Source organism: Phlebotomus papatasi, chromosome 3 (genome assembly GCF_024763615.1).
Source record: "Phlebotomus papatasi isolate M1 chromosome 3, Ppap_2.1, whole genome shotgun sequence".
Taxonomy (NCBI): Eukaryota; Metazoa; Arthropoda; class Insecta; order Diptera; family Psychodidae; genus Phlebotomus; species Phlebotomus papatasi.
This window is the reverse complement of record NC_077224.1, coordinates 21,807,825-21,830,774: the sequence shown is the minus strand read 5'-3', so window position 1 is coordinate 21,830,774 and position 22,950 is coordinate 21,807,825. Positions and strand designations below refer to the sequence as shown.

The window sequence follows — 22,950 nt, the reverse complement described above, 5'->3', positions numbered from 1 at the left end:
TTGTTAATTGCAACTTTATGTCAGTTTATTCCCACAACTCAGGATCATCGATTAGAGGACCTTTTGACAATATTTTTCTATATCTAATCCTTATTTATTGCCAAATTTTTGAATCTAAATATTCTTGAGAATCACCTTAAGTCAATTTGAACCCTTATACCGGCTTCAGACTGTTTTAGGTTTAGCCCAGTTCCCGAAGGTCTCAAAAATCTTAAATAACAAACAATTTTGTTGATTTTTCGAAATCTAACGGAATATTTTCCCTTAATATCCAATGCAAGAATTTTCCAAAAAGTCTCGCCTGATAAGTAATTGAAGATTTAAGCCATTTGGCTAAGCCTCAGGTCTGAAGCCTGTATTATACGGGCTTCAGACTTAGCCATATGGATTAACTTCTCTAATTTCTTATCAATCACAGTTTTTTGCAAAAATTTAACTTTGGATTAGATTATTAAAGATAAATGAGCTATTAAGGTGCTCAAAAAGCAATTAAATTGCTCGCTATTTAGGATTTTGAGACCTTCAGGAACTGGGCTAAAGATCTACATAGTCTAAACACCGCTTTACACAGAAAGCGCACACTTTTAGTAGCTCAAAATCAATTTGTTGTCAATTTTCTTGGAATCTTTCCGCATGGCCTTATATCTAGGACTCACCTCTAGGATTTTATCGACAGCCCCAGACTCGGGAAATAGGCTAAACCTCTAGTCTGAAGACGGTCTTATACGGGCTTCAGACCCAAGGCTTATCCATATGGCTTAACTGTTCTAATTCCTTATCAATCATAATTTTGTGTAAAAATTTAACTTAGGATTGGATTATTAAAGATAATTAACCTATTAGTTGGTGACCTTCGGGAACTGGGCTAAACCTCTAGTCTGAAGACCGCTTGACCGCTGAGACATAAAACACAAACTGCTCTTAGTAGCTCAAAATCAAAATTTTCCGAAATTTTACGAATATTCTGCAATGTAAATTTCCTTTCAGAGTTTCAACGGACAGTGTATTATTTCTTGTTGCATTTTTTTCAATCGTTCTAAAAGCGCACATCTTTTTTTTTAACACTCACACTCACCTCCACGCCTTCTACCACAAAAAAAAACCGCCAAATTCATCAGAAAGTCTTCCAAGAAGTGAATCAAAAGCAAAAAACAGCAGTCAATTAAAAAAAAACACGTCTTTCGCATCATAGATTTTTATTGTATTTTTCTGTTCTTTTATTAGAATGAGCGAAAAAGAAACGAATAAAGAAAGAACCTTTTTTGAAAATGTGTAATTTACATCAAATATTGTATGAATTTAGTTACTATTATTAAATACATTCAAGTTTTTTTTTTTAAAAAGAGTGATTTCATTTCCACTTGGATTTTTTTTGTTTTTTTGATTTTTAGAGAAATTTATTTTATAGGAATTTATGGTTGATTGCTGTTGGGGAGTTGCAATATTCTCTGAAAGTTAGAAATATTATTTTTTGCTTTATTTTTTTAAATTCTATTCTATATTTTTTTAAAATTCTATTGGATTATATTTTACTAGAAAAAAAAGTGACATTTCTCCTTGGACAGGAACCTTTTTGGTCGAAGGTTTGAATCCCTGGAAAAGAAAATTTGTTAATTCACAGAAATATTTTGTTATTATTATAGAAAAAAGAGTCTCCATTGAGGCTGCTTCGAGAATCTCTCGATTTCCCTGTAAGGAAAATTCATTATAGAAAATCTATTGACTACAAATTCAGCAACGCCATCTATTGGGGTTGTTTCTGCAAATTTCCAAAGACACACACCACCAACCTAAAATTCTCAAATGTTCGTTAAAGAGAGAGAAAAATAAAGTTCTTTTGTGTACTTTCCACGGCATTCCAACATCTCTGCAACAAAATACAAAGTTTTTTGCTGCATCCTCTCTCTACAAAAATATCCAAATTCATTCAATAAAAATTCACCTCGGCGCAGAAATCCATCATAAACTTATTGGTGTTTTTTTTTTTTAAAAAAATAAGAAGAGAGTTTTCTCCTTTGTACGCTGACCTAAATATCCTTCACACACAACACTCAGCTAGTCCATCTCTGTGATTGCCTCCCTCTCTTGTCCAGAGCACTACCAACATCCTCCTCCCCCATCCCAAAATCTCCCTCCACTGTCGATTGCTTTACTCTTCCCAAAGATTCTCCCCTATTTCTTCCACTTTCCTCCCCCTCCTGGCCCCAGGCGATTCTGCCGATTGCGCCCCATCATGCCCTGCCTCTGTCCACCTGGGCCACCTGGGCCACCACCCCCGTAGCTCCTCATACGCCCCGAATACTTCCCCGAAGGTGGCGTATACACCTTCTGTGTGCCATTTGTATTGCTTCTTGGCTTCTTGGAGTCACCAACGCCAGCGCCTTGTTTCTCACCAAATGTTATGGGAGCATGACGCTTTCCGTCTCCCCTCTGAGCTTCCTGCAGAGTACACAACATCACGGTTTGCCCAGATAAGCAAATTGCCACAAATCACCTCCATTTGAGTGATTAGCCAGTGACAAAAAAAGGGTGTGATGGCGATAATCACGTTCGACATTTCTTTTTTTTTTCTTCTCTATTTATTTAGATAAGAAACTAAAGCCTCGGAATTGCATTTCGTTTTGTGACTTTTTTTTAAAGGTCAATGATCATGTGACAAACAATTAGCGATGAAGTGGAAATAAAAATAATTTACAGTTTGGAGAAGGTTTCTCAGTCAAATGTTCCATGTAGACAATCATGTCAACTTTTAATCAATCGAATTTTTTTGCCAGAATGTTTCAAAATTTTGCCTTGTAAGGCAATTGGTTACAAGATTCAGCCGATAAGGAAATTAAAATGACATACTTCTTCCTAGGGTTCAGAGCCCTCTAGCGGAGGAAATATACAAATAAGATCTACATTTCTCAATACGAATTATCCAAAGGAAATCAGTCAGATTCACGCAAATTTGTGTATTTGTTCTTATAATCAAGCCATTCTCTTTTCAAAATTTCCAGAAAACGTATCTTGTAATATATTTGTAGAAATGAAAATTTACATTTGAAAACTTATCAAGTTCCTAAGTCTGAATTGGTATCGAATCAATAACAAACAAAATCGAATATAAAAAACATCAATTTTTCGTTCGAAACCGACTTAGAACTTTATTCCAACGGTTCCAAAGCCCTATTACAAGGAATACTGGGATTAAGCCTATTTTCGGGGCCGAGAAAAACCGTCCGAAATGGTATTATAGGGTAAAATGTGGAAAGCGAGACAGTTTGGAAAGTGGGACCAAGCAGTGTGGAATGTGAGACACCTCCCTAAAAACTCGATAATAAATCAACTAAATATTCCAATTTTCGATAAAAAGATTATTAAACTTAATTTTGTGATTATTTGAGAAGTTAAAAATGCAAAAATCGTTATAAAACAATCAAAAGGTGACTTGCATGAAGAATTTAAAAAATGTATTGCATGTGTGATATTCATAACCTTCACACGGTAGGGTAAATGTCCTAATTCAAAACCATTTCCAGACGCTTTAATTTTGACAAAAGATTCAACACTTTAAGTTCATATTTTTTCTGAAGAGAATTACATGAATATGCTCCTTGACTCTTCTAGAATGTTACTGTTTAGTGAAAATTCTTTAGATATAATTTGAAAACTTCTTAAATACAAGAAAAATACGCGAGTGTAAAATGCTTCTATTGGAAACAAATTAATCTAAATGGAGACAGAGGAAATTTTCTAATTGGAGACAGTGTAACTGAAACCGCGACGAAAGGCTTCCAAAACCTTGTTGAGTTGATCTTAAGTGCAGGATTTGTTCTTTTATGGTCTTTTCTCCTTTCCCATTGAAAACAATAAGAAAATCTCTCCAAAAAATCATATTTCCGGGGTTTCCTATTAAAGCATTTGCAGAAATTTCAGAAAAAACCTTTTTGGTTCACGCAATAGGTAATTATTAGGTGAGATTCTTAACAATCTCACCTACTATAATCCTAACAAAATTTCATGTCGTCCGATCGACCTCAAACTTGGCCAAAATGTGTTTCGCCACTTCCTGATCACGAATATGTATGTGGCTATTTTACGTTCCCGGCCGGCCGCTCTTTGGAGCTTAATAGCTCCTAAACTAAAAAAGATATCGACTTGCGGTTTTCGGCAAAGGTTATATATCGGGTGAAAATTGCAACTTGGTGCATTGACCCCCCACCCCCCACCCCTCCTTCCACCATTTTGAAGACCCCCCTTTTTTTGTTTTCTCAATAGCTCAGCCCCTATGGCATCGAGCGCGCTCAAATTTTAGAATGATATAGCTGGGCCTTAGGGCTTTCCATTAATATCAAAATTAAGGTCCCCCGACCCCCCTGACCCGAGCTATAAGGGTCCAAAAAAAATTTCTTAAAATGGCCATAACTCCGGTTCTAATCGTCAGAATTTAAAAAGTGAGGGCTTTTTGGAAAGCTCTTGTGAAATGCCACTTCCCCTTCTAACATCGGAAGTTCATAAAACCACCGCTAGGGGCGCTATTATTAAAAAGAAAATTTTTAAATCTTATAAGTTAAATAACTCAAAAATTCCATTGTGCATCGGGCTGAAATTTTAGTATGTTGTAGCCGTTGATTATACCTATCAAACAAAAAAAACCTTAAGTCGATCCATAACCCCTGACCCGAGCTATAAGGGGTCAAAGTTCGAACATTGACCGGCCTCTATCTCCGGTTCTAATTAACATATCGACATAAATTTTACCTTTTTGGTTTCGTCTCGATGAGCACTTTCAGATGGAAGTTCAAAAAGTCACCACAGGTGGCGCTGCGATAGCGTCAAAATTCATCGAAATTCAAAGTCACTTTTCTCAAAAACGGCATTGTGCAAGTTAATGAAATTTTAGTATGTTGTAGTCCAGTCTAGGACGTTTCCAAAATGGTGCGTATGCGCGCTGTGGTTTCAATAGAACCGGAGATATGAGGGGTCAAAGTTTACGAAATTCAAAAAATCATATCTCCGGTTCTATGTGACCGATTTTGATGAATGAGGGCTTAAACGAAAGATCTCACCAAATGCTACAACTTTCTAGAACATTTGAACTTTGTGGGACCAACACCAGGGGCGCCACAGTCGAAAAACCAATTTCAATATCACATAACCTCAATTATCTCGACTGTCGCTGAACCGATTTTGATGATTACTTCGACATAATTGTAGAGGACATTTTTCTCTACATTTCGTCCATACATCATTTTCCACTCAGACTACGCTATCACTCCGATTTTGCCGTTTAAGTGTGAAAAAATTGATTTATCCAATAATAACGCTTTGAATTCACTCAGATGCCAATTTGACTGCCTCTACTCCACCAAGACACTTAAGATAGGGATTTAAATGGAAAGTCCCACAAAATACAACAATTCTTTGAAATAGTTGAAGTTCAACAAATGACTACTTGGGGCACTCTGGATGAAAAAACGAGTTAAGAAACAAAAAACCTCGCTTATCTTGGCTTCTGAGTAATCGATGAGTTCAAGTTCTACGGCAAAATTATAGAGAACATTCTGGTCTACATTTCACCCATATAACACTTTTCTGTCAGTTCATCCAAATCCTTGCTATTTTGGTTTAAATACAAAATTTGTATAATTTCACGAATTTGATTCAAGATAACTGAATGGCGTCTCCCAACTTCAGCTCCAAATCGAATTTGCATGCACTCCGAGTTAGCTCACGTTAAGAATCTCACCTACATAAGCCGGTTAGGATTATCTGTCCCTTTTATTTGAAAACTTCACGTACCGTAAATAATAATGATTAGCACTTAATTTAACTGCAATTAGCCAGAAATATGGCATAAATGTTAAACAAAACAAATAAACAACAACGAATAAAAAATATGGCTGATAGATGAAAAATTCGATGGTGAAAAGGTACACTGTTAATTTTTCTGAGAAATTAACAAATTAAAATTTGTGAATATGAATGGATTTTCGCTTTATTTGGAGCAAAATTAATAAAACTGTGGTATAGAAAATATATAAATATAATAATTTAGTACTGTTTTTTTTCATGAAAACAATGGCGTTTCCATTTGGAGTAGCGAAAAAATTCCATTTGGAGCAGGTTTTGAATTAGCTTAATTTACCCTATTGTCACAAGCATTTTGGTTGTAAATTGTAAAATTACTACAGCAGAATCTCGCTAATTGGGCTCTTTTAAGATCGGGCTACTTTTCAATTCGGGCGCCAGTTAAATTTGAACAAGTTTGTTGACATTTTTCAAGTTTGATTATGGTTATCAAATGAAGCAAATATGTCCAAATTTGTCTTAGTTTTGATGTGATTTTGCATTATTAAGTGGTTTTCATGCAATTCACATACTGAGAAAAAAGGAGGCTACGATTAACTTTTTTTCGTCATAAATTTAACACTTTTCGGATGTAAAAATATATCAACATTTTTTAATGTTAATTTTACACCTTTTGAGGGTAAAATCAACGTGAAAAAAGGATAACTTTAACCCCTGATACACCTAAAAGGCATAATATTTACACCGATTTCGGATCAATACTGCAGGGTAAAATGTACATTTCCGGAATGTTATTTTGACTTTTTCGGATTTCTCTCTAAGTACAAAAAGTATGAATATCTGAGCTCAATATGTGCACGCAGATGAACAAAAAATCGTTGCATTTCAAATAGTTTGACGCCCGAATTTCTCTCCAATTCGGGTGAAATTGTGGTCCCAAATGCCCGAATTTGAGAGAGTCTACTGTATCATATTTGTAGTACGATACTATAGCATAATGTTAGTAAAATTATATTTGTGTAATGAAATTTGTGTATGGGAAAATTTGTGTGAAAACTGTCAAAATTTCATTGTATACTATTGCCACTTTTCTAAGATTTTAGACATTTTTTGCATTTCTAACTGTCTAAACTCAGTCCCGGGATTATGCATATTTTCGGGACCGAAAAAACGCGCGAAATGGCTTCATGCATCGAGAAAATTTGCATACCCACAGGGGCTTTCTTTTGAATTAATCGGCTGTAGAACGAATTTCACGCGGAGTAAAAGTACAGTAGACTCTCTCAAATACGGGCATTTGGGACCGAAATGTCACCTGAATTAGAAATTCGGGCATACATTTTTTTAAATGCAACGATTTTTTGTGTACCTGCGTACTCATATTAAATTTACTTGACCATATTAATTGTAAATTTTATGAGAGCCTCTATGGGAGATCTATGATTTCCCGGAGAAACCAGGAGAAATCTTCTGACCAACTTGAGTATTCTGGAGGTCCTTGACAAAATACAGAAGAAAATCCCAGAAGATCTGTGATTTCCTGGAGAAATCAGGAGAAATCTTCTGACCAACATGTGTATTCCGGACGTACTTGACAAAAGATACAACAAAATCCCTGAAGATTTGAGATTTTCTGGAGGAAGTAGGAGAGAAGTCCTGACAAAGATGGGTTTCTGGGAAGAATTGAGCAGGACATACAGCAGAATCTCTGATCCTGTCTACTATGATATTCTGAGATGTCTTCCTGTTCATAAACATGCTAATTCCAAGAGTTTTTCGATGTTTGACAGGAACTGAATCTCTGATTAGAATGGTATTTTAGTAAGTTGTAATACTGAAATTTTAATATTGCAGTCAATTTGTTCAGTGTGTAGGCGACCGTTTTATAAAATACACAAATTGACAATACACAACATTGACAATACACAAATCTCACAACTCCTCGTGCAAAAATTACCAACCATAATGGTTGTAAATTCTTTTACTGTGTAGCCGAAAAATCCACCTGAAAAAAAGTTTGTGTCTTGGCGCATTCGAAAAGCTATAAGCCGACGAATGGTTTGTGTCTTAGATAGCCAAAAAAAAAGAAGGGATGCATGAGACCCAAAAATGGTAAGCGTCTTGGCTAATGAATAGGCCATTCCGGTACTTATTCGTTTTTTTTTGCGTTTGTGTTTTTATTTCATGAAAATTGATGAAAAAACAAATTCATGAAAAATTAATCTCTGCGACACTTGAAAAATTTCCGTCGCTGATCTCAGCGATTCACCCGAAAAAGGTTGTTGTCTTGACTGTTTGTCTCTTATTACAGCGACGCGGCCGAAAAAGTTTATTTCAACTGAAAGAAAATTATTCTAATGATTTTTTTTAATGTAATTCCTTTTTCAAAGGATTTACATTAAAAATAATGCTTTTGATTAAAAATGTCACTACCTAATTAATTTCTTTCCAATTCAAATATGTTTGTGTTTTTTTAATTCGTGAAAATAACTTTGACGCTGATCCCAGCGACACGCCCGAAAAATTTCGGTTGCTAATCTCAGCGACACACCCAAAAAAAATTATTTGTAATGAAAAAAAAATACTTCACTGAATTCTTTTACACGAAATTGCATTAAAATTAATTCTTTTGATTAAAAATATTTTTTTTTTGGGCTAGCCAATATAAAAACCATTTGTCGGCTTATGGTGTCTACACACTAGAAGCAATTTTTTGTCTTTAAAAAGGCACTTTTTTTGTGTCTTGGGTGAACCAAGACACAATCCTTTTTTCGGGTGGATTTCGGCTAACTTCACCCCATAGTAAAAGAAAGCGGAATAGGAATAACAAGCGAAAAATTCCTCAGAATTTTCCAGTATTTTTCCTTGAAAAAATCCATGGAAATTTTCCATGGAATGTTCGTGGAATTTATGTGGATTTTTCCACCAAAATAAAATGGAGAAAAAATGAAGCTGTCACATGCACCTCGTGATTTTACTTCCGAATATTAAAGAAATAGCAAAGATCACGGGGATTTTAATAAGTTTTACTGAACCAGCGCGATAACGAATTACCACTTTATTTAATAAAAAACTATTTTATAAAAAAAATACTTTTTCATAAAATAGATATTGTATGATATAAAAACAGTTTTATTTTAGGTTGGCGACCTATTTAATGTAATCACTTCACTATTATCTACACGAAACGCAGTGTCGCATAATTAATTATATTATAATTCGTCGCAGGAGTCACTAAAAATGTTTGCAGAAGGTTTGGAAATAAATTATCCACGTTGTCACAACACCATTTTATTTGTTTGACATTCGAGAAAAAAAGTGGAAAAAACCATATAAAACGCTATGGAAAGATAGTGGAAATTTCCATATGATTTTTCCAGCTTATCTCGCGTAAGTTTCACGTGTGAGTTGAATTCCGCGGAGTTCCGTGGAACTCCGCTGAATTCAACGCTGGAATTCCAGTAGATCGTACTTGAAATTCCATGGAGAGCTATGATTCCAATGGAATTACCGGCTACAAAATTTCATGGAAAACTTAGTGGAATTTTAGCGTCAAATTTTGCGGATTATTGTAATTTGGACGTTAGTTTTCCACTGGAATTTCCGCGGAATTTTGCTATGGGGCTGCTACGTCTTGTTGGAAAGGTCTTAGAATTTCCGACAAAAATGAATATGGTTCGAATCGGTTGTGAACCGGTAATAAACCGGTTATGGCCCAATAAGTAATTTTTGTCTGGAAATCAATTATTATATTACTCTTAAAACTATTTTGTGGGGATGGGATCTTTCGGGTGATTTACAAATCGGTTTAAATCGGTTGAGAATCGGTAAACGGTAAATTATGGGGAAATACTTTTGAGGGATAGTTTCTAAGTCACAAAATCGAGCACCTCGCAAAGCCTGGGGCGCTTTGCCATCCCTTTTGTGCCATAAACTGTTATCATTAAATCCTAGTTAGGTTTTCTAAGCTGTCATTAAATGTCAATTAAGTCTTTAATTATGACAGATGACTAATTTTCAATTATTCAAAAGGAAAGGTCTTTAAAATCTGACTAGAGGGACTAAAGTCAAATTTAAAATGCCTTTTGGCAAATTACAGGTCTGCAATGAAATTTTCACCGAACTCAACGAATAATAAATTGAATTTTCATTGAGAATATTTCACTAAAGGACTATATTTAATTGTTTAATTTTATTCTGATCATTGGCTTTAAAAAATCCTTATAAAGTAATTAAAATTGAGTAAAGGGATGGGAAAAAAATTCTTCGGACTGAAAGCAATTCCAAGGCCAACTTTTCTTTGAAAGAAATATTAAAAAAAAAATGAAATATCTCCTTACCTTTTTCTCAATCCACGAGAGCGTGATCTTGGTTTTGAAGCTCGGCGGCGAGTGGAAAAGATCCCTGATCAGAGCACTAATATTGGAAGTTGTCTTGAGTGCTGTAACTTTGATTTTCTTCTCCTCCGAATTGGCATCTTCCTTTTTGTCTTTCACTGACTCCTGTAGCCTCTTGATATACCTAAAAAGCCCATTTTGCCCCATTAATCTCTCTCTTGAGAGCCCCAAGGGATGCCCCTTTGTGTAACTCACCCTTGAGTGCCACGTGCCAGGTATTGCAACCTCGCCCTGAAATCTTTCAGCTTTTCCGGATCATTGCGGAATGTTAGGAATTCCAGGCCATGCTTCCCGAGCGTATGAAGGGCATAGAGGAGGCACTCCACGTGTGAAAACTGGAATGACGGACTGGTACTGAGGACATCGGTGTCATCCATTGGAGGCGGCGGAAGGAATTCCATCAGTACTGTAAAAATGGCCTCAATGCGCTGTGGTCCGTTGTCCAGGATGCCACAGTGTGAGCACATTTCGGCAAATACTTTGAGTATCCTCAGGTGAGCCTGAGATTGATCTTCAGCAGCTGAAATAACACTCCACGTGTTGATGGGAAGGAGTTTGTCGCAGATGAACTTGACAAAGGGCGTTGATTCTATTTGAGTCTAAAAGGGAAAGATTTTTTTTTCAGCTAGAAAGGGGCTTCCGGAAGGACTTTCAAAAGGGTCTTACAGAAAAATAGGGAAGAGCATGAGTAGCACATTGGATGAATCGCTCAATAGTCTCATCTTCTAGAGTCACTGGATCAATTTCAGCTCCAAGTTCAGCCTGTTCAACAGCTAAATTCACTAATTCCGCATGTCCAGTAATGGTTTTTCCTAGTTTTGTGCTTCCCAGGATGGTCATAATTGTGTGGAATTCGTCGGATGTTACGTCCTAAAAGGAATGATTTTTTTATTTTATATATATATATATATATTTTTTTTAGGGAATGCTAGGCCCGTATGATCCACTTTGTGAGAGAAGTTTTACGCGAGTTTCTCTCCGTGACATTTTCTCCTATTTTTCCCATCTGCTCACTCTCCGTATCCACGAATATCGGAGAGAATCAGGTGAGATTTTCGTGTGGAACTTTTTGTGGAAATCGTTTTTTGACGTTCCGCGCGTTGTTTTTGGTCATAAAAAAAATTGAATACTGAAGTAATTATAAATTAAATGAATGAATAAACAGTTAAATAACATTGTTATAAGCTTTGATTTATTCATCGCGACTCCTCTTAATACTTAAATGACTGCACCGGCATTTTTGCCAAATTTCTCTTTTTAATATTTTACTACAGTAAAAAAAAAAAACTTTAAAAAAACCTTTGCATTTATACTAATTCAATTACACTGTGCAACGATGATTTTGTCCCTGGGTTCTCATGCTATTTTTTTCTATTGCTAGGGTCAAATGATTTACGAAAATACTTATCATTTTGATTTCATTTGGATTTTGCGCCTGGAATCTAGGCAAAACCGTTTTTGCCGTTTTTTGATAATTGGGTGTCTATATCTCCGATTCTGCTGAACCGATTTATTTCTCACTATGGAATAATTTGGTCTCCTTTACATGCCCGATAAATCCTCTGAACAGATGAAGTTCGTACAACTGACACCAGGGGCGCTGTAGTCTCAAATATGTCAGAAAACATGGAAAAATCGAACTTTTAAGCAACTTTGATCAAAAATATCTCGAAAACTAGGACAGTCCCTAACAATCTGTTTTGTGGGTTTGATAGAGAATTTAATTAGCTACATTTTCGTCCACGTACAACTTTTCTCTCAGATTATTTTTTAACCTCGAAATTGAGGTTCAAACGAAAAATGAGCATTAAGCCAACCAAATAAAACCTTCACCATTTCGAGTGTTATTGTTTTTTTCCTCGCAATTAGGCAGTACAAGCTTTTATTATATTATTTAATACTTAAATATCGATATTATGGTGATTTTTATATGACATTTTAAATATTATTTTATTACTTGGAAACTTGTATAAAACTTTAACGTATGTGATATACATAAAGTAACAATTACAAGTTCAAAAATTAGTTTCAGATTTATTTCGAGGAAAATCACGTAATTATGAGGTTAAAATTGTAGGATTGTAGATAAATATAGGAATTTTTTTTAAAGAATTATAAAAAGAAATGAATTTAGAAAAGGATTTTTTTTGCAAAGTTTTCCATATGTAACTGCTATGTAAAAAAGGTAAAATAGATACTTATTGATTCTAAAACGTAAATTTAACAAGAAATATTCTTTGAAATATTTAAAATTTTGCAATGTGCAGTTAATATGCCTTTTTCGTAATAGTCTTTTGAGATTGAAATAACACTGAAATCTTACTGAAGATATTGTTTGAGTTAGCCTTGTTTGAGTTTGAGTTATTACCTTGTATTATATCTAAACACATTTTATAATGCAATAAGTATTAATAAAGTCCTACAATTGTAAGAAAAATGAAAATAATACTCTGGGTTATCTAAACTTGAAAAGAAAAAGTCAAAATGTGAGAAATAGTTCAGTTTTTCTTTAGTTGGCTGAGTGTTTGTTTTTCGTTTGAACCTGAATTTCGAGGTTAAAAAACAATCTGAGGGAAAAGTTGTATATGGACGAAAATGTAGCTAATTAAATTCTCTATCAAACCCACAAAACAGATTGTTAGGGACAGTCCTAGTTTTCGAGATATTTTTGATCAAAGTTGCTAAAAAGTTCGATTTTTCCATGTTTTCTGACATATTTGAGACTACAGCGCCCCTGGTGTCAGTTGTACGAACTTCATCTGTTCAGAGGATTTATCGGGCATGTAAAGGAGACCAAATTATTCCATAGTGAGAAATAAATCGGTTCAGCAGAATCGGAGATATAGACACCCAATTATCAAAAAACGGCAAAAACGGTTTTGCCTATATTCCAGGCGCAAAATCCAAATGAAATCAAAATGATAAGTATTTTCGTAAATCATTTGACCCTAGCAATAGAAAAAATAGCATGAGAACCCAGGGACAAAAAAAAAGTTCTAAATTGTTGCATAGTGTTATAAATACGTATTTATACGTATAAAGATTTTCTCATTTTCTTGTGGTTTTGTATAAATTTTCTGAAAATTGTAAAATACTACTAAAGTGAATTTTCAGAGATTTTTGTAACAAAAAGCCAATTACCATTTAATTTTTCTTTTTTTAAGTAATTTGACAAGGATTATCCTCAATATATTCTCATTTTCTTGTATTTTTTTTGTGATTTTTCAAACCAATTTTCGAGCGACAATGTTATGAAGGTTACGAGTTTTCGCCAAGGAAAGTTTTCTAAGTGGCTAATTAGGTATTGTTTTCGTATCTGACGAGTATTTTTGTAACGAGAACCTCGACAAATATTCATGATAGTTTCGCAATGTTTGATTTCGAACTTCCGCTATTTTAATGACAGTTTGAGGATTTTTCGATTTATTACAGAATTATTTCAGAATTCGGTTTTATCTCTATAAGAACACATATAAGAACTATAGTCAATTTGAGAAAAATAGAAAGATCGTTGAAAATTTTAAATTTAGTAGATAGTGATATACATACAATCAGTCAAGAGTAAAATTCAAAATTGATATATGTTTTTCTCGGAAAATTCTAGACATTATCCGTTTTATTTTCTATTTTACGTGGAGTATTTGAAGGAATTTTCTCAAATAAAGACTTTATTAACCTAAAGAAAAGAGTTTCAAATATTGTAATTAGTTTTTCGATAGCGATGTAACAATTTTTCTTAGATTGTATGTCGAATATAAAAGGATAATATAGATGCAAATTTCAAGAATCCCACTCAATATTTTTCTCTAATTTAAGGAGGAACACGTACATATAAAAAATAAAAAAAGTAGGGTGGAATCATCACTTCTCGCCAGTGCCCCATTTTTCGCCACCTATATTGAAATCGCTATTTTTCGCGATTTTTGAAATTAAGTCAGCCGCAAAGTTATTTGTATTTTTACTGCTGCTACGTATAGAGTCAAAAATAATAATTGTTCGTTTTGGATTTACGATTTTGAGCATTTTTTAAAGTAATATTTTAAGCAAGTGCATCGAATCCAATATTTCTGACCGATTATACTAAGTGTCATCAAATTTTCATCAAGCTAAAAATACATTTTAGGATCAATAATTTGTCTATTGAATATTTAATTACACGTGTGGAATACATAAAATTTATATTTAGTTAATTAATATTTCATTTTATATTATTTTTATATAAAAATGAGGCATTGCGAGAAGTGGTTATCTTCTGGAATTGATTTTACCACTTGTCGCCATCATTTTTTAATAGGCGACGCTAACTTGACTTCGTACATTCTCAGTTGTCAAATCCGCATTGTTTACTTTCTGCAAAAGTCTAATAATTTGATTTCTCAAATAAAAGTGAAGAAAAATAATTTAAAGTGAGTAATAATAAAGTGATCACAAGAAAAGAGAAATTGTGAATGTATTCTTTTCATAACATTGCCTAAAATAATCGAGTTTGGTTCTTTTCAAGTGGGTGGCGAGAAGTGGTTACAAAACTGGCGAAAAGTGGTAAAAAGTGGCGACGAAATGGTTATTTTTGCATTGTTAATAAAAATCAGTTGTTTTTTAAGTAGTTCAGCGTTAAATTCTAGAACTATTGTTTCCACGAATCAAAAGCCAATACATCTAAGTAGTTTTGTGTCAAATTTGAGTTATCTTGTGATAAGAGTGTAAAAGTTATTATAAAATTAATTCGTCTTTTTCCTAAACATGGCGATAAGTGGTTACTCCACCCTATTTGTTCAAAATATTTGTTTTGTTGACTCTTGAGATCTAACAATTTTAACTTACTAAAAAAGACCCTTTTCCTGATAAACTCCCTATAAATTATGCGATCTTTTTTCTCCGGTTTTAGTTAAAACAAAAATTAAGAATTAAAGAGTTCATGGCCAAGTAAACTGCTGAAAATCTGTTCAATTTCGTATTTATTAAGAATATAAATAGGTTAATCAAAGATCTAATCATTAAATGGCCAAAACCGTTTTCTTATTCACGAGAGCTCAAACAAAATAAAACTAAAATAATAAACAATTTGGAAAATGATTGGTATCAAACTCAAAAAAAAAAATAGACAAATAAAAACACATAATAAAAAAAGTTCGAAATGCCTGTCGTTTATTAAAAAAAACTTAAATTGAAATTTATTATAAATATACGGAAATTGTATTTATTAATTGAAATAATCATTCAAAAACCATTTAAAACTTAAAAAAAAAACGCGATATTTTATTTTATTTGCTTATTTTCTATGTAAATTAATCAAACTCTCACCGGGAATACCACTCGAGAATTCTCTCCGGTTTTTCATGAGAAAATTTCCAATCGAAAATTTCGTGGATACCAAATAGGCGAGTTCCACACGGAGAGTTGGTTTTTCCCGTAAAATCAAACTCTCACATCTGGAGGATACGGTCAGGAAAGTTCCAGTTCCTTGGATATTGTTCAGAAAAAGACCCTACCTGAAGGATTTTCTTGAGTTCTGCCACTAAATACTCCTCAATTTCTTTCGTATAAACCTCTGGCCCATAGTTCCGGAACTTCTGCTGGATGAACTTGAAACATTTTTCCCTGGTGGTCTCATCTCCAGTCACAATTTGACTCATAATTCCCGTGAGAGTCAACTTGGCGTCGTACTAAAAACAAAATTATCCCAATCAACCCATTCCTATCCCAGTGAATCCCTCTAAAAACCACCCACCTTGGCCAGAGTCTGAAGAGAAAAATACACAACAACTAGCTCAGTCCCATCCAAAAGCAGTAACTGAGCCAAACTGTCAGCAATCTTTGGGATGTTCTCCTTGGTGTCTTTGCAGAGTTGAGGCAGATCTTTGATGGCTTGTCGTCGTATTTGGGGATCAGTGTCTTCACACAGATCCAACTGACGATCTATTGCCAGTTCCTGAAGCTGTGGGAAGTGTTTGAAGAACTTCCCAATGAACTGTGATGCCAGAATCTTCTCTTTGGAAGACCCCTTGACAGCATCCAGTATCTCAACGTACAAATCCTCATGCTAAAACACCCATTTCCCATTAATTTTCCCGAAATAATTCCTCATGGCCTTATATCTAGAACTTACCTCTAGGATTTTATCACTAGCCCCAGACAGAATCTCATAGTTTTGATAGAGTTTTTCAACTTTATCCATTTTTTCCGGGAGTTTGTTTTGTCAATGCGTCAGATGCACTCTAACCTCACTTTCACTCGATCAATTTAAAACGTTTATTGCTATGAGAAGGATAGAAGAAAACTGTAACACTTCACTCAAAATCACTCTATTGGATCCTAAAGTGTCCTTTTCACCACGAAATTCAACAAAGAAATGACTATTTATCGCAGAAAAGTAGAGATTTTCACGGCACAGGCACGCTTTTCAGCACTATGGGTAGTTTTCTCATGCGCCACTAGGTGTCTTCATTTCTGTCGAAAAACAAATGGCGAACTTTCCCGCGTAAATTCAAATTATAACTGACGGTTATTTTTTTGACCACTGGTGCAAAATTTTGTTGACAATTTTCACGTTTGATTATGAAGCAAATTTGCTCAAATTTACCGTATTTCCCCTTATTTTATCATGATTCTTTATAATTGAGCACTTTTTGTGGAATTTACAATGATTTTGATTCCCAAACGGCCGAAATCTATCGATAATTTGGATGACATTTTATCCCATAAGCCCGATTGAGAGATAGTCTACTGTAGAGTTCCTCAGATTTGAACATTTGGGGGAATAGGGGAAAGTGCCCATGCTTGACACTGTAAAATGATTTGTGATTTTTCTCTGATTAAAGGCAGAATCACATTGACAGTAAAATGCTCACCGTATTTCGTTAATTTACGCATTTTCATTGAAATTCTTACGCAAATTCTCAGTTATCGTGTTACATTATCTCATACGCGGTGGCACTAGGTGAAAATAATATAAGAAAACTGAAGAAATAAAACGTAAATGCGATAAACGGAGAGCAAAAAACTGTACGAAAAACTGTAGCAAAAAATCCTTTTGCTCACCGTTTATTGCAATTTAGTTTTATTTATTTAATTTTTATATACTATTTTCACTTAGTACCACCGAGTATGAGATAAAGTAATACGCTAATTGAAAATTTTTGTAAGAATTGCAAAGAAAATGCGTAAATCAACGAAATACGGTGGGAATTTTACTGTCAATGTGATCTGCCCTAATGGCCTCTACATGTAGAACACCCTCAGAATAGTGCCAAAAAAATTTTTTCCTAATTGAAACGCCCTAATACTTATTTTAACTAGTCGAACTCCAAGAAAAAGCAATTTTAACAATAGTGTTTTCTTTTCAAATTCTCTCCATCCTGGCTGCCAAACGGTAAGAGATATTGACTTCAGGTCTTCGGTGGCCCCCCCACAAGTCAACATTCTCTATCGAACTATTCATTCATTCATTTTCAACCGCTTATCCCTATTGGGATCGCGGGCCTATGACATCCAAATTAGCGCCCACGCTTGTCGATCCTCCGCCACTTCAGGAATATGTTCGGGTTCGATCACAAGGCGCTCCCACGCAAGATCCTGAATTTTATTCAGCCACCTTGTCCTAGGCCTGCCTCGAGGTCGAGGTCTCTGAGGTCTCCTCACAATGGCTTGAAAAGCTTTTCCGGGGAATCTTTTTTCATTCATGCGTTGAACATGTCCATATCATCGAAGTTGTGATCTCTCAACCCGGAGAAGCAGCTCCTCGACTCTTAGTTCCTCACGAACGGCTACATTCCTCACTCGATCTCGACGAGTGATTCTCTTAACCGCCCGGAGGTGTCTCATCTCCATCGAACTAACTTACCCAAATTATTCAACTATCAATTAGCACTAATTGATAGTCTTCGCCGATCTCTATCATGTCAAAGTACATAGGGATATGTTATGTACCAAGTAATGTACAATAATGATCTTCAAAAGGATTCTTGTAGTTTCAGTAATAGTCAATGAATGAAATGCTAATATAGGTATTTTGTCAAAAAAAAAAACAGCTCCGTGAAAAAGTTATCTGAAGCTGCAATTCCAAAATGGAGTTCAGAGTAGTAAATTGTCAAAATCTATTCTAAATTTACCTGGCTAGAATAATCCACTTTGATTTTGTTCATTATTTTTATTAAAATACTCTTTTCACTAATATTTTTTAAGAACGCAAGATTTATGTTATAAAATTCCATATAATGGTCTTTCTAAAGCTTTATTATAGAAGTGTTTGGCTAAAAATTATCCAATTTATTGGGAACTTAAGATAAAATGACCGAGACCTACAAGATGGTATGGTCGCCATCTTGATTTGACGTTTCTGTCTGCCATTTTGAATAACTGTCAAAACAAAAATCTCATCCGATTGAGCTGAAATTTTAGTATGTTCTAGCTGATGTCAAGACCTTTTAAGAACATATATAAAATACGACGTAGGTCAAGAGATTGTCTGGATACTGGGGTTCCAAGTTCAAAATTTTGACATTTTCATGAATACTGAAATACTTACGTGGCGAGTTTTTTATCGAAACCATCAGAAAAAAGACAGCGCTAACGTTAGTAATGTTTTTGAAATGAAAAGCAATGTTTTTGTTTATAACAGCATATTCTTTGAGGATCTGAAAAACTGTTTTTGCAAATATGAAAAATAAAAAAAATAAATAAATGCACTTTTCGTTTATTTATTTTTTAAAATTATGTAAGAGTAAATTAATATATCAAATAAAAGAATGAACCATTTTTAATGGTTACTGAGGCATTTCGTTTAGGTTTCAAAATTCAGGATTAGAAAATAAAGATCGCCAAAATATGAATATTTCAAAATTTTAAACTTTGAGCATCTGTATTTAGGTAATTGCTCGATTTAAGTAGGAACAAAGATACATATTGAAAAGGTATTTACATGAGCTACAACAACGTACTAAAATTTCAGCCCAATAGGACAAGTTTTGAGTTGTGACAGTTATTCAAAATGGCAGACAGAAACGTCAAATCAAGATGGCGACCACGCCCTTGTAGATCTCGTGCATCTTACCTTTAGATGTGAAGATCTTCATTGTCATTTATTACCAGAAAATGTTGATTTTTGAATATTTATCCCAAGTGCAAGCATTTTTTCTTGATTTTTTTTTAACATAGTAAAATTTTATAAAATTAATGCTAGTGGCACAAAATCCATTCATTAACAACTGAATACAAATAATTTTAACCATTAGCCCCCCGCTCTTCACTTTAACTATCTACTTTTAGAGGGTGAAGTTTAAAAACAGCGAAAAACGTGCAGTCACCCGCAACGACGGTATCGAAATTGCAATTTTGAACTTATATTTTTGATTTTTGCTTCCTTTCTAGAAAAACTAGAAAAAGAGCTAGGATACTATTTTTTTTAGAAAATGTGAGGCTTAGGACCAGCTATTAAAATGTATTGTCATGAGTCACAATTATTGATTAACATAGGAGAAAATTAGTTATTATTAAGCTTGGATCGTATCAAGCATGGGCAATGGGCACTTTTCCCTATAGATGACCTCACTCCTCAAATTTGAACAATATTTTCAAAAACGTAATGGAATTCATGTGAAATGCACTTTCCTTAAATTAAGATAAACAACTTTATCAATGTAAGTTATTGTGAAATAAATGGAATTTGTTGCGAAAGTTAATATAATACGATAATATTGAGGAAACATTAGAGAAATTTCATCTGATTCAGACTCCATGCAAAACTTTCTTCACGTAACCTCAAATTTTACATTTTGAACTCAACTGTTGTTCAAATTTGAGGAATTCAATTGTAATATTAAGATTAAAATTTAAAACTATAAAAAAGACAGTAAATTTTGGTTCTATTTGACCTCATATATTTATCCCATTTCTTATACATTGAAGATTTATCTCTCAATAAAAATAATGATTAAATACAAATTGAAAGACTAAATAAAAATATTCTAAATATGCAATAAATGTACACATTAGTCCACTAATCAAATGCCTAACGTGAGATTATATATAAAGCAATCAAATGACAAAATTGGGACGGCATCAAAATGTTTTCAGTGACGTATTTTGCAAAAAGAAATAGGGGGCTCTTAATTTCAGTTTTTTTAAATGATTTAGCTAAAAATTATTTTTTTGCAGAATAAGATTTAGCTCTTTGATCACTAAATGCGAGTTTTATTTGGGGTTTTCGAGGGAGCATATTTTTCTATTTATGTTTGACAGAAAAAAAGGTCTGCAAAACAGCCTTTTAGATACTTTCTTTGCTATATTTATTAAGGTTTTTCTTTTTGCATTAAAAATACCGATGATAGACGCTGGATACAGGGCAATGAGTCTTCACAGAGGAAAATTGTGTCACATTGTTTTCCATCTATTTTCTCATAAGCTCAGAAGGAGGAATTATCTGTGATATTTTCTATGTAAAATTCGTGTGATGATAATGGTTTTCTTCTCTAAATAATCCTCTTTTTCATTAAATTTCAATTGTCTTAAAATTCCATATTTTTTGAGTCAAATATTCAGAAAATTCTCAGTTGAAATTTGGCATTTTTGTTTAATTTATCTTTTTTTTAAATTTTTTTCATCACTAACAGTAGATATTCTATTTGACAGAGATTATTTCGCTTATTTTATTGTAAAGTGCTGAAGATTTATTGTTATACTTTTAATTAAAGGAATATTTTTTTCGTCACTAGATTGTGTTTTGCTATTCACTTTCTTATCACATCGACATCAGTTTTTATTTATTTTATTTTAATCCATTTACTATTTATTTACTATTTATATTGGTTTTCATGTGGACAATCTTGATGGAAAACTTTAAAATTAAAAGAAATTTAAATCTCAAAGAAAAGCTTCCAAGGGATGGACAATTTAACGAAGTGGTGTACACTCTTGAAAATTATTTTTATCCAAAAAAAAAATAATTACAAGAAGATTATTATGAAGAATAAATTTTACTAATTTTTAAGTAAATCAAAAATTAGTAAAGTTACTTTGAAAAATAAATGTTATTGTCAATTTCAGGATTTCTACAAAGCTATTTATCAATCGACATTACGTGACGTTTTCAGAGTGTCGATCATTTGACAACGTCAAGCAATTGCCCCATAAAAAATCCTCCCGAAGGAAATTTCATGAGGGGATTCTCTATAGAAGTTCCACCCGGTACCAAAGGAATTTTACTCCACAAGTCTCCAAGATTACCCATCATAGGACTTCGAGTGGAATTGCTCGAGAAATTACCCACTAAAGAGTGGAAATTTCCCATGTAGATCATAGGTGTTTCCATTGGAATTTTCTTCTATAGAATTCTTCTAATTCCATTGAATTTTCTTCAATTTCATTATAGTTCTCTAGGATTTCCCACCGAAATTATGACATTTAGATCAAGGGTTTTCTCCCTAAAATCCTCGACGATTTCAACAACGAGAATTAAGGTGGAATCTCTGAAAAAATTACCCCGCTGAGGTGATGACATTTCCCAAAGAGTTTCCTTAAATTCCCTTGGAAAATTTTCCTTAAAAAATCCTTTGGAAAATTTGACTACTCCCAGTGAATTCCCGATAAATTCAAGGGGAAATTTTATGGAGAAGTTTCTACCGACATTCATGGGGATTTAAAGGGGACATTTCCGCCTAGTGATTGGGAAAATTCCCTGGCCATTCCTACAGGATTCCACCGAATTTTCCAAGCAAAAGTCTTCGAATTTTCCAGACAATTCTCGAAAATTTCCCAGGAAAATCGAACGAAAAATTCTCTCCGGAAGAGGAAAATTCCTTCCGGAGATACATGAAAATTCCGTGTCGAGTTCAGGGAAAATCCTTGGGGAAATTCTGTAAAAGTTAAACTTATAACAAAGGGAACACGGTTTATGACCTGGACTTATCCTCCTTTATTACTACACAAACGACGTTTCGGAACTTTATGGCTCCTTCTTCAGGTATACAAGTAACTAGTGGGAAAAGTAGGGTCAATATAAATTTTCACTACACTGTATTCACAATTGGACGAGATGGACATAACAATGGTCAGAACGATTATCGTCTGGTCATTATCGTTCTGACTATTGTGATGTCCATCTCGTCCAATTGTGAATACAGTGTAGTGAAAATTTTTATTGACCCCCCCACCTTTTCCCACTATTTACTTGCATACCTAAGGAAGGACCCATAAAGTTCCGAAACGTCGTTTGCGCTGTAATAAAGGAGGATAAGTCCAGGTCGAAATCCGTGTTCCCTTTGTCCAAAATTCAACTCTTGACCGATTCTTAAGCAGTTAAGCTTATACTTCGGGCGAGATGGTTTTCTGGTTGAAAAGTTCATAGAACATCAAATATTTTATTATAAATTAATAAGGGAATCCAAGCAACCATGTCTGGGAACACATACATAAAGGAAAAGGTAAAAAAAAGAAAAAAAATGAAGAGACCCTAAATGAAAAAGATATACAAAGATAAGAAATAATAAAAGAAAAAAAATCAAAAAGGAAAGAGAAAAATGTGGGGATTTTTTTTATGTTTTTTCCCGAGGATTTTCCTGAGAATTATCCTCAACAAGCATATGGCAAGGGTGGCAAGTTAATTTTTTTATATGGAGCTTTTTGAAGCCAATTTCCTAAATTGATCTCGGACTCAGCTCACAGTGCTCCGAGGAAAAAATGTAGTTAAACAAAAATTTAGTATATTTATTCCTCCATACGGAAAGGTATCTTATAATACGGAAAAACTTCTCATTCTTTAGATATT

General features: G+C 33.9%; 2 protein-coding genes across 3 annotated transcripts in view; one reads left to right on the top strand and one right to left on the bottom strand.

Moving 5' to 3' along the window:
• LOC129808233 (protein diaphanous) overlaps window positions 1–1,983 on the top strand; it is a 30,059-nt gene extending 28,076 nt beyond the window's left edge. The window contains exon 5 of one of the 2 annotated variants that reach the window (XM_055858044.1): window positions 1,119–1,983. The gene's annotated coding sequence lies outside the window, so the exon portion shown is untranslated. Of the gene's footprint in view, window positions 1–987 lie in introns of both variants that reach the window. The other variant, XM_055858045.1, reaches the window with a different exon arrangement.
• Window positions 1,828–16,627, bottom strand: LOC129808237 (apoptosis inhibitor 5 homolog). The gene is made up of 7 exons (XM_055858057.1): window positions 16,297–16,627; window positions 15,919–16,230; window positions 15,680–15,853; window positions 10,857–11,060; window positions 10,386–10,789; window positions 10,134–10,314; window positions 1,828–2,439 (listed from the first exon to the last, which is right to left on the bottom strand). The coding sequence occupies exons 1-7, from the start codon at window positions 16,363–16,365 to the stop codon at window positions 2,173–2,175; spliced, it is 1,611 nt and encodes a 536-aa protein (XP_055714032.1). The 5' UTR covers window positions 16,366–16,627; the 3' UTR covers window positions 1,828–2,172.
• Between the last annotated feature and the right edge of the window lie 6,323 nt (window positions 16,628–22,950).

Excerpts from the sequence above, each read along its gene's own strand:
- LOC129808237 (XM_055858057.1), bottom strand. The coding sequence starts at position 16,365 with ATGGATAAAGTTGAAAAACTCTATCAAAACTATGAGATTCTGTCTGGG. Across the intron at positions 16,231-16,296 it reads CTAGTGATAAAATCCTAGAG|CATGAGGATTTGTACGTTGA; the intron begins GTAAGTTCTAGA and ends TGGGTGTTTTAG. Across the intron at positions 2,440-10,133 it reads TCTCGTGGATTGAGAAAAAG|GAAGCTCAGAGGGGAGACGG; the intron begins GTAAGGAGATAT and ends TGTACTCTGCAG.